Below are 17500 nucleotides of genomic sequence, written 5' to 3'. Positions count from 1 at the left end.
GAGGGGGGAGGGAGGGGTGGTAGGGGAGGAGGGGGAGGGGAGGGGTGGTAGGGGAGGAGAGGAGGGGGAGGTGGGGAGGGGTGGTAGGGGAGGAGGGGGAGGTGGGGAGGGGAGGGGAGAGGGGGGAGGGAGGGGTGGTAGGGGAGGAGAGGAGGGGGAGGTGGGGAGGGGTGGTAGGGGAGGAGGGGGAGGTGGGGAGGGGAGGGGAGAGGGGGGAGGGAGGGGTGGTAGGGGAGGAGGGGAGGGGTGGTAGGGGAGGGGAGGTGGGGAGGGGTGGTAGGGGAGGAGGGGGAGGTGGGGAGGGAGGGGTGGTAGGGGAGGAGGTGGGGAGGGGAGGGGTGGTAGGGGAGGAGAGGGGGAGGTGGGGAGGGGAGGGGTGGTAGGGGAGGAGGGGGAGGTGGGGAGGGGAGGGAGGAGGGGGAGGTGGGGAGGGGGGGAGGGTAGGGGTGGTAGGGGAGGAGGGGGAGGGGAGAGGAGGAGGGGGAGGTGGGGAGGGGAGGGGTGGTTGGCTGATCGCAACAATCTAATTGTAATATTAGGTCTACTGATTATTTCTCCCTGTCTCATTAACATAGCTGCTACTCATTAACATAGCTGCTACTCATTAACATAGCTGCTACTCATTGACATAGCTGCTACTCATTGACATAGCTGCTACTCATTAACATAGCTGCTGCTCATTAACATAGCTGCTACTCATTGACATAGCTGCTACTCATTGACATAGCTGCTACTCATTAACATAGCTGCTGCTCATTAACATAGCTGCTACTCATTAACATAGCTGCTACTCATTAACATAGCTGCTACTCATTAACATAGCTGCTACTCATTGACATAGCTGCTACTCATTAACATAGCTGCTACTCATTGACATAGCTGCTACTCATTAACATAGCTGCTACTCATTGACATAGCTGCTACTCATTAACATAGCTGCTACTCATTAACATAGCTGCTACTCATTGTCATAGCTGATACTCATTAACAGTCTGCGAGTTACCAGACATGCAGTTCTCTGCTAAGGTGCAAACTTTGTGAGGCTGATGGAGGGCTGATGGAGGGCTGATTGAAGGCTGATAGAAGATTGATAGAGGGCTGATAGAAGCTAGCTTAAAACACTACTAATTACTGAAAATGACAAATTATCCAATGGAGCATGATCATTTTCTGGTTAAATAAACAACATATGTTTGCAAAGTAGGGGAGCTCCGTTTGCTCCATTACTCAGGCGCCTGTGTGTGTGTGTGTGTGTGTGTAGATACGTACCCAGCTCCAGGACCAGGGGATTGATCCGACAGAGGTTCTGATTCGCCTGATGAGGAACAAGTCTTCAGGTGAGACTGATACTGAGCTCTCTCTCTCTCTCTCTCTCTCTCTCTCCCTCTCTCTCTCTCTCCCTCTCTCTTTTTCTCCTCTTCCTTGCTCTCACGGGCTGACCACTTTTTCTTCTCCATCCGTCCATCCCTCCATCCCTCATCCCTCCATCCCTCTCTACTGGGTCTGTGAAAGACAGGGTGTGTGTGTGTGTGTTGTGTTGGGATGCTGTTCTCTGTGTGTAGAGTGAAAGTGTGGAGTGTGTATCAAAGTTTAGCTCAACTTGTCAGTTCACTGCTAGATATAAATACATCACTGAGGAGCTTGTGTTGAAGTGGGCGTTGTTTGTTTTTACTCTGTCAGTGGCTGTAGCGTCACTTTTCTTTCAGATTAGAGACCTTACTCAAAGTGAAGAGTGGTTAGATCTATCTCTCACTCTCCTTCTCTCTCTATCTCTTTCTCTCTCTTGCCCAATCCCAAATCAACCCCTATTTTATCTGGGGGTATCTGGGGTATCAAGCCCTATCTTATCTGGGGTATTAGTAGGACATTGGGGCTGGCAGGACATTGGGGCTGGCAGGACATTGGGGCTAGCAGGACACTGGGGCTAGCAGGACACTGGGGCTAGCAGGACATTGGGGCTAACAGGACATTGGGGCTAGCAGGACACTGGGGCTAGCAGGACATTGGGGCTAGCAGGACACTGGGGCTAGCAGGACATTTGGGCTAGCAGGACACTGGGGCTAGCAGGACATTAGGGCTAGCAGGACACTGGGGCTAGCAGGACATTGGGGCTAGCAGGACACTGGGGCTAGCAGGACAGTAGGGCTAGCAGGACACTGGGGCTAGCAGGACAGTAGGGCTAGCAGGACACTGGGGCTAGCAGGACATTGGGGCTAGCAGGACATTGGGGCTAGCAGGACATTGGGGCTAGCAGGACACTGGGGCTAGCAGGACATTGGGGCTAGCAGGACATTGGGGCTAGCAGGACACTGGGGCTAGCAGGACATTGGGGCTAGCAGGACACTGGGGCTAGCAGGACATTGGGGCTAGCAGGACATTGGGGCTAGCAGGACATTGGGGCTAGCAGGACAGTAGGGCTAGCAGGACACTGGGGCTAGTAGGACAGTAGGGCTAGCAGGACACTGGGGCTAGCAGGACACTGGGGCTAGCAGGACATTGGGGCTAGCAGGACACTGGGGCTAGCAGGACACTGGGGCTAGCAGGACACTGGGGCTGGCAGGACACTGGGGCTGGCAGGACATTGGGGCTAACAGGACATTGGGGCTAGCTATAACCCTACCATTTATACCTCCAGTGTATCTATAAACCTACCATTTATACCCCAGTGTAGCAGCTATAAACCTACCATTTATACCCCAGTGTATCAGCTATAAACCTACCATTTATACCCCAGTGTATCTATAAACCTACCATTTATACCCCAGTGTATCTATAAACCTACCATTATACCCCAGTGTATCAGCTATAAACCTACCATTTATACCCCAGTGTAGCAGCTATAAACCTACCATTATACCCCAGTGGATCAGCTATAAACCTACCATTTATACCCCAGTGTATCTATAAACCTACCATTTATACCCCAGTGTATCAGCTATAAACCTACCATTTATACCCCAGTGTATCAGCTATAAACCTACCATTTATACCCCAGTGTATCTATAAACCTACCATTTATACCCCAGTGTAGTAGCTATAAACCTACCATTATACCCCCGTGTAGCAGCTATAAACCTACCATTATACCCCAGTGTAGCAGCTATACACCTACCATTTATACCCCAGTGTATCTATAAACCTACCATTTATACCCCAGTGTATCTATAAACCTACCATTTATACCCCAGTGTATCTATAAACCTACCATTTATACCCCAGTGTATCAGCTATAAACCTACCATTTATACCCCAGTGTATCTATAAACCTACCATTATACCCCAGTGTATCAGCTATAAACCTACCATTATACCCCAGTGTATCAGCTATAAACCTACCATTTATACCCCAGTGTATCTACAAACCTACCATTATACCCCAGTGTATCAGCTATAAACCTACCATTTATACCCCAGTGTATCACCTATAAACCTACCATTATACCCCAGTGTAGCAGCTATAAACCTACCATTATACCCCAGTGTATCAGCTATAAACCTACCATTTATACCCCAGTGTATCAGCTATAAACCTACCATTATACCCCAGTGTAGCAGCTATAAACCAACCATTATACCCCAGTGTATCACCTATAAACCTACCATTATACCCCAGTGTATCACCTATAAACCTACCATTTATACCCCCGTGTATCTATAAACCTACCATTATACCCCAGTGTAGCAGCTATAAACCTACCATTATACCCCAGTGTATCAGCTATAAACCTACCATTATACCCCAGTGTATCAGCTATAAACCTACCATTTATACCCCAGTGTAGCAGCTATAAACCTACCATTTATACCCCAGTGTAGCAGCTATAAACCTACCATTATACCCCAGTGTAGCAGCTATAAACCTACCATTTATACCCCAGTGTATCTATAAACCTACCATTTATACCCCAGTGTATCAGCTATAAACCTACCATTTATACCCCAGTGTATCTATAAACCTACCATTATACCCCAGTGTAGCAGCTATAAACCTACCATTATACCCCAGTGTATCACCTATAAACCTACCATTATACCCCAGTGTATCAGCTACAAACCTACCATTATACCCCAGTGTATCTATAAACCTACCATTTATACCCCAGTGTATCTATAAACCTACCATTTATACCCCAGTGTATCTATAAACCTACCATTATACCCCAGTGTATCTATAAACCTACCATTTATACCCCAGTGTATCTATAAACCTACCATTTATACCCCAGTGTATCAGCTATAAACCTACCATTTATACCCCAGTGTATCTATAAACCTACCATTTATACCCCAGTGTATCAGCTATAAACCTACCATTTATACCCCAGTGTATCAGCTATAAACCTACCATTATACCCCAGTGTATCTATAAACCTACCATTATACCCCAGTGTAGCAGCTATAAACCTACCATTATACCCCAGTGTATCTATAAACCTACCATTATACCCCAGTGTAGCAGCTATAAACCTACCATTATACCAGCTATAAACCTACCATTTATACCCCAGTGTATTAGCTATAAACCTACCATTATACCCCAGTGTATCTATAAACCTCCCATTATACCCCAGTGTAGCAGCTATAAACCTACCATTATACCCCAGTGTATCTATAAACCTACCATTTATACCCCAGTGTATCTATAAACCTACCATTTATACCCCAGTGTATCTATAAACCTCCCATTGTACCCCAGTGTAGCAGCTATAAACCTACCATTATACCCCAGTGTATCTATAAACCTACCATTATACCCCAATGTATCTATAAACCTACCATTTATACCCCAGTGTAGCAGCTATAAACCTACCATTTATACCCCAGTGTATCTATAAACCTACCATTTTTACCCAAATGTATCTATAAACCTACCATTATACCCCAGTGTATCAGCTATAAACCTACCATTTATACCCCAGTGTATCAGCTATAAACCTACCATTATACCCCAGTGTATCAGCTATAAACCTACCATTTATAACCCAGTGTAGCAGCTATAAACCTACCATTTATACCCCAGTGTATCTATAAACCTACCATTTATACCCCAGTGTATCTATAAACCTCCCATTATACCCCAGTGTATCTATAAACCTACCATTTATACCCCAGTGTATCAGCTATAAACCTACCATTTAAACCCCAGTGTAGCAGCTATAAACCTACCATTATACCCCAGTGTAGCAGCTATAAACCTACCATTTATACCCCAGTGTATCTATAAATCTACCATTTATACCCCAGTGTAGCAGCTATAAACCTACCATTTATACCCCAGTGTATCTATAAACCTACCATTTATACCCCAGTGTATCTATAAACCTCCCATTATACCCCAGTGTATCTATAAACCTACCATTTATACCCCAGTGTATCAGCTATAAACCTACCATTTAAACCCCAGTGTAGCAGCTATAAACCTACCATTATACCCCAGTGTAGCAGCTATAAAGCTACCATTTATACCCCAGTGTATCTATAAATCTACCATTTATACCCCAGTGTAGCAGCTATAAACCTACCATTTATACCCCAGTGTATCTATAAACCTACCATTTATACCCCAGTGTATCAGCTATAAACCTACCATTTAAACCCCAGTGTAGCAGCTATAAACCTACCATTTATACCCCAGTGTATCTATAAACCTACCATTTATACCCCAGTGTATCAGCTATAAACCTACCATTTATACCCCAGTGTATCAGCTATAAACCTACCATTTAAACCCCAGTGTAGCAGCTATAAACCTACCATTTATACCCCAGTGTATCTATAAACCTACCATTTATACCCCAGTGTATCAGCTATAAACCTACCATTTAAACCCCAGTGTAGCAGCTATAAACCTACCATTTATACCCCAGTGTATCTATAAACCTACCATTTATACCCCAGTGTATCTATAAACCTACCATTTATACCCCAGTGTATCTATAAACCTACCATTATACCCCAGTGTAGCAGCTATAAACCTACCATTTATACCCCAGTGTATCAGCTATAAACCCCAGTGTAGCAGCTATAAACCTACCATTTATACCCCAGTGTATCTATAAACCTACCATTTATACCCCAGTGTATCTATAAACCTCCCATTATACCCCAGTGTAGCAGCTATAAACCTACCATTATACCCCAGTGTATCTATAAACCTACCATTTATACCCCAGTGTATCAGCTATAAACCTACCATTATACCCCAGTGTAGCAGCTATAAACCTACCATTAAACCCCAGTGTAGCAGCTATAAACCTACCATTATACCCCAGTGTTTCTATAAACCTACCATTTATACCCCAGTGTATCAGCTATAAACCTACCATTATACCCCAGTGTAGCAGCTATAAACCTACCATTAAACCCCAGTGTAGCAGCTATAAACCTACCATTATACCCCAGTGTATCTATAAACCTACCATTTATACCCCAGTGTATCAGCTATAAACCTACCATTATACCCCAGTGTAGCAGCTATAAACCTACCATTTATACCCCAGTGTAGCAGCTATAAACCTACCATTTATACCCCAGTGTATCTATAAACCTACCATTATACCCCAGACCCCTGTAAGGGTCCATTTGGGATAGAGCTGTTTTGTCTCTCTGTCTCTTTATGAAGCACTAACCCCTCACTGCGTTGATGTTATGTTGTTGTTGTTGTTGTTGTTGTTGGGTTGCCATGGCGCTGGCTGGTTGGCGTGGTGACCAGGTCAGAGCCGTGGATTCGCCTTCGTGGAGTTTAATCACATACAGGAGGCCTGCCGCTGGATGGAGACCAATCAGGTCACTCTACACACACACACACACACACACACACACACACACACACACACACACACACACACACACACACACACACACACACACACACACACACACACACCTGTGTTTTCTGATGCTGATGTGTGTTGGTTTAACTGTATTGACACACCATCGGACTCTCCCAGCCATTCTCTCTCTCTCTCTCTCTTTCTCTCTCTCTTTTATCTTTCAACAGAGGACTTCAACTCACCCCTTTCTCTTCCTCCCTCCGTCCCCAAATCCCCTCTTTCTGACACTCTTTTATCCAGGGAGTCCAGTCGTTAGGGGGTGTTCGGTGAGGGGTTGTTCGGGGTCAGGAGGGGTGGAGGGAGGGAGGGAGGGAGGGTGGAGGGAGGAAGGGAGGTTGGAGGGAGGGAGGGTGGAGGAAGGGAGGGAGGGAGGGAGGGAGGGAGGGAGGGTGGAGGGGTGGGTGTCTATTCCCTTCTGTGGGATAGGTTCCTGTAACTGCATGACACCAGTGTTCTTAAATGACACCATTGTTGTTCAATGAAACATGTAACTTAATTACACCATTGTTGTTAAATGAAACATGTAACTTAATTACACCATTGTTGTTCAATGAAACATGTAACTTAATTACACCATTGTTTTTGAATGAAACATGTAACTGACTGACACCATTGTTGTTAAATGACACCATTGTTGTTAAATGAAACATGTAACTGACTGACACCATTGTTGTTAAATGAAACATGTAACTGACTGACACCATTGTTGTTAAATGAAACATGTAACTGACTGACACCAGTGTTGTTAAATGAAACACGCAGAGTCATAAAGTGGGACTACCGTATCACATGACTTAATCAAATGATGTAGGTGGGAGATATATTTTAAACCACAGACCGTCCCACTTGTGCACGCCTCCTCACCATTGCTGCGTTGTGCAATATACCGTATGAATATTGAATGGTGAATACTGTCTGTTTTCTACTGGTTGTGTTGCCAGGTTGGGGTGGGGGTCAGGTTGGCTAACACTGTGACCAGGGTTCCCCTTAAGGGGGGGGGTTGACAAAACACAACACTCTCTCCACACACACACACACACACACACACACATACACGGCTAACAGGGTGGCCGATCGAACACACACATACAGCTCTCCGTCCGTCCCAATTTCCCTTGAGCTGAAGGTTACATTTCTCTCTTGTCCTCAATTTTTCTCTCTTTCTCTCTTCTCTCTCTCCTCTCTTTCCCTCTCTTCTCTTCTCTCCTCTCTTTCCCTCTCTTCTCTTCTCTCCTCTCTTTCCCTTTCTTCTCACCTCTTTCCCTCTCTTCTCACCTCTTTCCCTCTCTTCTCTCCTCTCTTTCACTCTCTTCTCTCCTCTCTTTCCCTCTCTTCTCTCCTCTCTTTCCCTCTCTTCTCTCCTCTCCTCTCTTTCCCTCTCTTCTCCCCTCTCTTTCCCTTTCTTCTCTCCTCTCTTTCCCTCTCTTCTCTCCTCTCTTTCCCTCTCTTCTCTCCTCTCTTTCCATCTCTTCTCTCCTCTCTTTCCCTCGCTTCTCTCTTTCCCTCTCTTCTCCCCTCTCTTTCCCTTTCTTCTCACCTCTTTCCCTCTCTTCTCACCTATTTCCCTCTCTTCTCTCCTCTCTTTCCCTCTCTTCTCTCCTCTCCTCTCTTTCCCTCTCTTCTCCCCTCTCTTTCCCTTTCTTCTCTCCTCTCTTTCCCTCTCTTCTCTCCTCTCTTTCCCTCTCTTCTCTCCTCTCTTTCCCTCTCTTCTCTCCTCTCTTTCCCTCTCTTCTCTCCTCTCTTTCCCTCTCTTCTCCCCTCTCTTTCCCTTTCTTCTCACCTCTTTCCCCCTCTTCTCACCTCTTTCCCTCTCTTCTCACCTCTTTCCCTCTCTTCTCTTTCCCTCTCTTCTCTCCTCTCTTTCCCTCTCTTCTCTCCTCTCTTTCCCTCTCTTCTCTCCTCTCTTTCCATCTCTTCTCTCCTCTCTTTCCCTCTCTTCTCTCCTCTCTTCTCTTTCCCTCTCTTCTCACCTCTTTCCCTTCTCTCCTCTTTCCCTCTCTTCTCTCCTCTCTTTCCCTCTCTTCTCTCCTCTCTTTCCCTCTCTTCTCACCTCTCTTTCCCTTTCTTCTCTCCTCTTTCCCTCTCTTCTCCCCTCTCTTTCCCTCTCTTCTCTTCTCTCCTCTCTTTCCCTTTCTTCTCTCCTCTCTTTCCCTCTCTTCTCACCTCTTTCCCTCTCTTCTCTCCTCTCTTTCCCTCTCTTCTCTCCTCTCTTTCCCTCTCTTCTCTCCTCTCTTTCCCTCTCTTCTCTCCTCTCTTTCCCACTCTTCTCTCTTTCACTTTGTTTCCCACTCTCTCTCGATTCAATTCAATGGGCTTTATTGGCATGGGAAACATCTCTCTCTCATTCTGCCCTCTTGTGAGTGGGCTCCTCTCTCTCTAGAATGTGACCCACTGATCTATGATAATCATTATTTGTTTCTCTCTCTCTTTGTCTCTTTCTCCCTCATTCTCTTGGTCTTCTCTCTCTCTCTCTCTCTTGGTCTTCTCTGTCTATCTCTCTTTCTCTTTTTCTCTCTCTGCCTGTCTCTCTCTCGCTCTCTTTCAGAGGGTTCTGTCTATCCTAGGCCAGAGGGTGTCTATGCACTACAGTGACCCTAAACCACGCGCCAATGAGGACTGGCTCTGTAACAAGGTACAACAACAGCTAACAACCTCACTGTGTGTGTTCCCATATTGTTCTCCTTTCTCACTGGTACTGATCACCTCTGTTGCTGTTTTAACAGTGTGGGGTTCAGAACTTCAAGAGGAGAGAGAAGTGCTTTAAATGTGGTGTTTCTAAATCAGGTAAAATCAGATACGGTGCACCTAACACCCGATGATAAACACAGATGTGTTTTGTGTTGTCCACTGGGATATCTGACTGTGTGTTACCTTTAGAGGCAGAGCTGAAACTGCCCCAGCTGAGGGAGTTACCCCTGGGGGGGCATCAGAAGGATGGCTTACTGCCCCTCCCTGCCCTCTACCAGCCAGCTGCTACCACCTCTACTGCCGTCACCACTCCCAGGGCCGGGGGCAAGGCCGGGGCAGGGGGAGCTGATACACAGCAGGCTGAGGTGGCCAACGACAGTAAGTCTCTCTCTCTCATTTTACATTTTAGGTGCTTTATTGGCATGGGAAACAAATGTTTACATTGCCAAAGCAAGTGAAGTAGATAACAAACACAAGTGAAATAAACAATAATACATTTACAGTAAATATTACACTCACAAAAATTCCAAAATAATAAAGACATTTAAAATGTCATATTATGTCTATATACAGTTGAAGTCGGAAGTTTACATACACTTAGGTTGGAGTCATTAAAACTCGTTTTTCAACCACTCCAGAAATGTCTTGTTAACAAACTATAGTTTTGGCAAGTCGGTTAAGACATCTACTTTGTACACGACACAAGTAATTTTTCCAACAATTGTTTACAGACAGATTATTTCACTTATAATTCACTGTACAGTGATCCCTCGCCACTTCGCGGTTCACTTATCGCGGATTCGCTATTTCGCGGATTTTCATAATGCATTTTTTTTTTTTTTTTGGTGCATTGTGCTCTGCATTCTGATTCGCTAAAAACTCACTCCCGCTTCTTGTATCAAAACATGCTACGAATTGTGCTATCATTTTGTCGTCTCGTGCAGTTATGTGTACGTACATAAAACAGCTTGGCAAATTTACATTAAGTTGGACAGGAAGGAAGGAAGGACTAACGCTTGGTCGCTTAGCAACCATGGTGCGAATGGCCACTGAACTTAAGCGAGTAGCTGAGGAATGGGACCCTTTGATGAGCCGTTCATTACAGTTCTCCAACGTAATCGATGGTGGCATGTCGGTGTACAAGGATCTTTTTGCAAAGAAGAAAAAAGAGCGACAACAGCTGCCTATCACTATGTTCTTCTCCCGAACAAACACACCTGCACCGCGGGCTTCAGAAGAAGAGAACACTGCAGAGCGCAGTCAGGATGCAGCGGCCCAGTCTGAAGAGCAGTGAAACGGCCTACACGTGAGTCACTGTATTTGTATACATGTAATAGTTGCTAATTGTAAAAAAAAAAAAAGTTTTCTATTTCGCGGATTTCACTTATCGCGGGTCATTTTCGGAACGTAACCCCCGCGATAAACGAGGGATTACTGTATCACAATTCCAGTGGGTCAGAAGTTTACATACACTAAGTTGACTGTGCCTTTATTGTTAAGGCTGTGTACGGGAGGCGAAGTCAGGTGCAGGAGAGCAGAGTAGATTTAATTAACAGGCGCACTTTCATTCCGGTCAAGAAACAGGCACAAAATGACATCAAAGTGCCCAAAAGAAAACACGGAACATGTACAGAAGTCTAGTGCGTGAACATCTCACATAACAATAAACAAACAACACGAAGACATGGAGGGGAAGAGAGGACGAAATACATGCAGTGTGATTAGATCATGAAAACCAGGTGTGTATGGAAACAAGACAAAACAAATGGATACATGAAAAATGGAGCGGCGATGGCTAGAAAGCCGGTGACGTCGATCGCCGAACGCCGCCCGAACAAGGAGAGGAGCCGACTTCGATGGAAGCTGTGACAGTACCCCCCCCCCCGACGCCGACACCGGCCTCATGGTCGACCCGGAGGGCGAGGCGCAGGGCGATCCGGTCAGCGACTGTGAAACTCCCGTAGCAGTTAAGGGTCCAGAATATCCGCAACCGGGACACAGCACCTCTCCTCCGGACCGTACCCCTCTGACTCCACGAGGTACTGAAGGCCCCCCACCCGACGCCTCGAATCGAGGATGGTACGATGTCCCGAGGGGGCGGAGGAACCTCCCGCACCTCAGATTCCTGGAGCGGACTAGCCACCACCGGCCTGAGGAGAGACACATGGAACGAGGGGTTAATACGGTAATCAGAGAGAAGCTGTAATCTGTAACACACCTCGTTCACTCTCCTCAGTACTTTGAATGGCCCCACAAACTGCGGACCCAGCTTCTGGCAGGGCAGGCGGAGGGGCAGGTTTCGGGTCGAGAGCCAGAACACCAGGGTCTCACTGCGGTGACGGTCCGCGATGGTCTTCTGGCGAAGCGCGGTACGCTGGAGGTGAACATGGACGACCTCCCATGTCTCCTCGGCACGCCTAAACCAGTTATCCACCGCAGGAGACTGGATGTTTTGCTAGCACAGACTGGATGTTTTGCTAGGACAGACTGGAATATGTTCCGGGATTCATCCAATGGCATTGACGAGTATACCACCTCACGTCATTGGCTTAATCATTAATTGCACCGACGACGTCGTTCCCGTACGTACATATCCCAACCAGAAGCCATGGATTACAAGCAACATCCACACCGAGCTAAAGGCTAGAGCTGCCGCTTTCAAGGAGAGGGACACTAATCCGTACGCTTATAAGAAATCCAGCTATGCCCTCAGACGAACCATCAAACAGGCAAAGCGTCAATACAGGACTAAGATTGAATCCTACTACACCGGCTCTGACGCTTGTCGGATGTGGCAGGGCTTGCAAACTATTATGGACTACAAAGGGAAAACCAACCGCGAGCTGCCCAATGACGCGAGCCTACCAGACGGTCTATATGCCTTTAATGCTCGCTTTGAGGCAAGCAACACTGAACCATACATGAGAGCACCAGCTGTGATCACGCTCTCCGTAGCCAATGTGAGTAAGACCTTTAAACAGGTCAACATTCACAAGGCCGCGGGGCCAGACGGATTACCAGGATGTGTACTAGAGACTAGTAGAGACTGACATTTTCAAACTCTCCCTGACCGAGTCTGTAATACCTATATGTTTCAGGCAGTCCACCATAGTCCCTGTGCCCAAGAACGCCAAGGTAAACTGTCTCAATGATTACCGCCCTGTAGCACTCATGTCTGTAGCCATGAAATGCTTTGAAAGGCTGGTCATGGCTCACATCAACACCATCATCCCAGAAAACCTAGACCCACTCCAATTCGCATACCGCCCCAACAGATCCACAGATGACCCAATCACATTCCACACTGACCTTTTCCACCTGGACAAAAGGAACACCTATGTGAGAATGCTGTTCATTGACTACAGCTCAGCGTTCAACACCATAGTGCCCTCAAAGCTCATCAATAAGCTAAGGACCCTGGGACTAAACACCTCCCTCTGCAACTGGATCCTGGACTACCTGACGGGCCGCCCCCAGGTGGTAAGGGTAGGTAACACCACGCTGATCCTCAACACAGGGGCCCCTCAGGGGTGCATGCTCAGTCCCCTCCTGTACTCCCTGACTACATGGCCAGGCACGACTCCAACACCATTATTAAGTTTGCTGACGACACAGCAGTGGTAGGCCTGATCACCGACAACGATGAGACAGCCTATAGGGTGCCAGGACAAGACAAAGGAGATGATTGTGGACAACAGGAAAAGGAGGACCGAACAAGCCCCCATTAACATCGACGGGGCTGTAGTGGAGCGGGTCGAGAGATTCAAGATCCTTGGTGTCCACATCACCAACAAACTATCATGTTCCAAACACACCAAGACAGTTATGAAGAGGGCACGACAACGCCTTTTCCCCCCACAGGAGACTGAAAGAATTTGGCATGGGTCTCTAGATCCACAAGAAGTTCTACAGCTGCACCATCGAGAGCATTCTGACCGGTTGCATCACCGCCTGGTATGGCAACTGCTCGGCATCTGACCGTAAGGCGCTACAGAGGGTAGTGTGTATGGCCCAGTACATCACTGGGGCCAAGCTTCCTGCCATCCAGGACCTATATACTAGGCAGTGTCAGAGGAAGGCCCAAAAAATTGTCAAAGACTCCAGTCACCCTGTTTTCTCTGTTCTAAATATTTTATTAGATGTTCTATGTATCTTTCTCTATCTCTCTTTTTCTGTAGGTCTCTCTCTATCTATGACACCATCATTTTCTGTCATTTGGTTTGTAGTGAAATATCTGTTTATGATTTGAAGATGTACCAAAATATGTTGTTATTGGTTTATTGTACCTCATTAACTGTCATACACAGGGCCTTCAGAAAGTATTCACACCCCTTGTCTTTTTCCACATGTTGTTGTGTTACAGCCTGAATTTTAAATGGATGAAATTGAGATTTTCTTTTGTCACTGGCCTACCCACAATACCCCATAATGTCAAAGTGGAATTATGTTTTTAGAATTATTATTTTTTACAAAAAAATATAATAATAATAATGTTTTGAGTCTATAATTATTCAACCCCTTTGTTATGGCACGCCTACCTTGGCCAAAAGTTCAGGAGTAAAATTTTGCTTAACCATTCACGTAATAAGTTGCGTGGACTCTGTGTGCAATAATAGTGTTTAACATGATGTTTGAATGACTACCTCATCTCTGTACCCCACACATACAATTCTCTGTAGGGTCCCTTAGTCGAAGCAGTGCATTTCAAACACAGATTCAACCACAAAGACCAGGGAGGTTTTCCAATGCCTCTCAAAGGGCAGCTATTGATAGATGGGTACAAATAAAAACAGCACACATTGAATATCCCTTTGAGCATGGTGAAGTTATTAATTACACTTTGGATGATGTATCAATACACCCAGTCACTACAAAGATACAGGCGTCCTTACTAACTCAGTTGCCGGAGAGGAAGGAAACCGCTCTGGGATTTCACTATGATGCCAATGGTGACTTTAAAACAGTTACAGAGTTTAATGGCTGTGATAGAACTGAGGATGGATCAACAACATTGTAGTTGCTCCACAATACTAACCTAAATGACAGAGTGAAAAGAAGGAAGCCTGTACAGAATACAACTATTCCGAAACATACATCCTGTTTGCAACAAGGCACTACAGTAATATTGCAAAAAATAATGTAAAGCAATTCATTTTTTGTCCTGAATAAAAAGTTGTATGTTTGGGGCAAATCCAATACAACAAATGACTGAGTTCCACTCTCCATATATTCAAGCATAGTGGTGGCTGCATCATGTTATGGGTATGCTTGTAATCATTAAGGACAGGGGAGTTTTTCAGGATAAAAAAGAAAAAGAAATGGAGCTAAGCTAAAAAATTCCATCAGACACTGGGGGATTCATTCACCTTTCAGTAGGACAATAACCTTAAACACAAGGGCACATATACACTGTTACTTACCAAGAACACAGTGAATGTTCCTGAGTGGCCGAGTTACAGTTTTGATTTAAATCCATTTGAAAATCTATAGCAAGACCTGAAAATGGTTGTCTTGCAATGATCAACAACCAATTTGAAAGTGCTTGAAGAATTTTTAAAGGAATAATGGGAAAATGTTGCACAATCCAGGTGTGGAAGCTCTTAGACACTTACCCAGAAACACTCACAGCTCTAATCGCTTCCAAAGGTGCTTCTATAAGCTATTGACTCAGGGGTGTGAATACTTCTGTAAATTAGATATTTCTGTATTTCATTTTCAATAAATTTGCTCAAATTTCTAAAAACATGTTTTCACTTTGTCCATTGGGAATTCAGGCTTCATTTTATCCATTGGGAATTCAGGCTTCATTTTATCCATTGGGAATTCAGGCTTTAACACAACAAAATGTGGAATAAGTCGAAGGGATATGAATACGGTCTGAAGGCACTGGACCTGTCTCTTTCCTTTACCTTCTCTCCCCCCTCGCTCTCAACCAATCTCTCCAGCTCTGATCCTGAGGAACCTGGGTCCCCATACTTCTCCAGACTCCGTCCTGTTTGCTACTCTGTCTCCTTCTAATGTTCTCTCTCTCCTCTTCCCCATCTCTCCTCTCTCCAGCTCTGATCCTGAGGAACCTGGGTCCCCATACCTCCCTGGAGTCCATCCTGTCTACTCTGTCTCCTTCTAATGTTCTCTCTCTTCTCTCCAGCTCTGATCCTGAGGAACCTGGGTCCCCATACCTCCCTGGAGTCCATCCTGTCTACTCTGGCTCCTTCTAATGTTCTCTCTCTTCTCTCCAGCTCTGATCCTGAGGAACCTGGGTCCCCATACCTCCCTGGAGTCCATCCTGTCTACTCTGGCTCCTTCTAATGTTCTCTCTCCTCTCTCCAGCTCTGATCCTGAGGAACCTGGGTCCCCATACCTCCCTGGAGTCCATCCTGTCTACTCTGGCTCCCTTCGCTACTCTGTCGCCTTCTAATGTTCGACTGATCAAAGACAAACAGACACAACTCAACCGGGGCTTCGCTTTCCTGCAGCTGTCTACTATAGTGGTGAGGAGATACCTACAGCTGTCTACTGTAGTGGTGAGGAGATACCTACAGCTGTCTACTGTAGTGGTGAGGAGATACCTACAGCTGTCTACTGTAGTGGTGAGGAGATACCTACAGCTGTCTACTGTAGTGGTGAGGAGATACCTACAGCTGTCTACTGTAGTGGTGAGGAGATACCTACAGCTGTCTACTGTAGTGGTGAGGAGATACCTACAGCTGTCTACTATAGTGGTGAGGAGATACCTACAGCTGTCTACTGTAGTGGTGAGGAGATACCTCCAGCTGTCTACTATAGTGGTGAGGAGATACCTACAGCTGTCTACTATAGTGGTGAGGAGATACCTACAGCTGTCTACTGTAGTGGTGAGGAGATACCTACAGCTGTCTACTGTAGTGGTGAGGAGATACCTACAGCTGTCTACTGTCTACTATAGTGGTGAGGAGATACCTACAGCTGTCTACTGTAGTGGTGAGGAGATACCTACAGCTGTCTACTGTAGTGGTGAGGAGATACCTACAGCTGTCTACTATAGTGGTGAGGAGATACCTACAGCTGTCTACTGTAGTGGTGAGGAGATACCTACAGCTGTCTACTGTAGTGGTGAGGAGATACCTCCAGCTGTCTACTGTAGTGGTGAGGAGATACCTACAGCTGTCTACTATAGTGGTGAGGAGATACCTACAGCTGTCTACTATAGTGGTGAGGAGATACCTACAGCTGTTTACTGTAGTGGTGAGGAGATACCTACAGCTCTCTACTATAGTGGTGAGGAGATACCTACAGCTGTCTACTATAGTGGTGAGGAGATACCTACAGCTGTCTACTATAGTGGTGAGGAGATACCTACAGCTGTCTACTATAGTGGTGAGGAGATACCTACAGCTGTTTACTGTAGTGGTGAGGAGATACCTACAGCTCTCTACTATAGTGGTGAGGAGATACCTACAGCTGTCTACTGTAGTGGTGAGGAGATACCTACAGCTGTCTACTATAGTGGTGAGGAGATACCTACAGCTGTCTACTGTAGTGGTGAGGAGATACCTACAGCTGTCTACTATAGTGGTGAGGAGATACCTACAGCTGTCTACTATAGTGGTGAGGAGATACCTACAGCTGTCTACTGTAGTGGTGAGGAGATACCTACAGCTGTCTACTGTAGTGGTGAGGAGATACCTACAGCTGTCTACTATAGTGGTGAGGAGATACCTACAGCTGTCTACTATAGTGGTGAGGAGATACCTACAACTGTCTACTATAGTGGTGAGGAGATACCTACAGCTGTCTACTATAGTGGTGAGGAGATACCTACAGCTGTCTACTATAGTGGTGAGGAGATACCTACAGCTGTCTACTGTCTACTATAGTGGTGAGGAGATACCTACAGCTGTCTACTGTAGTGGTGAGGAGATACCTACAGCTGTCTACTATAGTGGTGAGGAGATACCTACAGCTGTCTACTATAGTGGTGAGGAGATACCTACAGCTGT

The 17500-nt window shown here is 45.9% G+C and overlaps 1 protein-coding gene across 2 annotated transcripts in view; it reads left to right on the top strand.

Annotated features, from left to right (window-relative positions):
* LOC139557961 (RNA-binding protein 10-like) overlaps positions 1-17500 on the top strand; it is a 111286-nt gene that overhangs the window by 34535 nt on the left and 59251 nt on the right. For both annotated transcript variants that reach the window (XM_071373340.1, XM_071373339.1), the window contains 6 exons: positions 1262-1337; positions 6713-6786; positions 9379-9465; positions 9557-9617; positions 9711-9899; positions 15852-16012. In XM_071373340.1, coding sequence (XP_071229441.1) covers positions 1262-1337; positions 6713-6786; positions 9379-9465; positions 9557-9617; positions 9711-9899; positions 15852-16012 — 648 coding nt within the window. The remainder of the gene's footprint in view (positions 1-1261; positions 1338-6712; positions 6787-9378; positions 9466-9556; positions 9618-9710; positions 9900-15851; positions 16013-17500) is intronic.

This window comes from Salvelinus alpinus, chromosome 28 (genome assembly GCF_045679555.1).
Source record: "Salvelinus alpinus chromosome 28, SLU_Salpinus.1, whole genome shotgun sequence".
In the NCBI taxonomy this organism is placed as follows: domain Eukaryota; kingdom Metazoa; phylum Chordata; class Actinopteri; order Salmoniformes; family Salmonidae; genus Salvelinus; species Salvelinus alpinus.
Note: the sequence above shows the minus strand (reverse complement) of the source record. Positions and strands in the feature narration are given on the sequence as shown.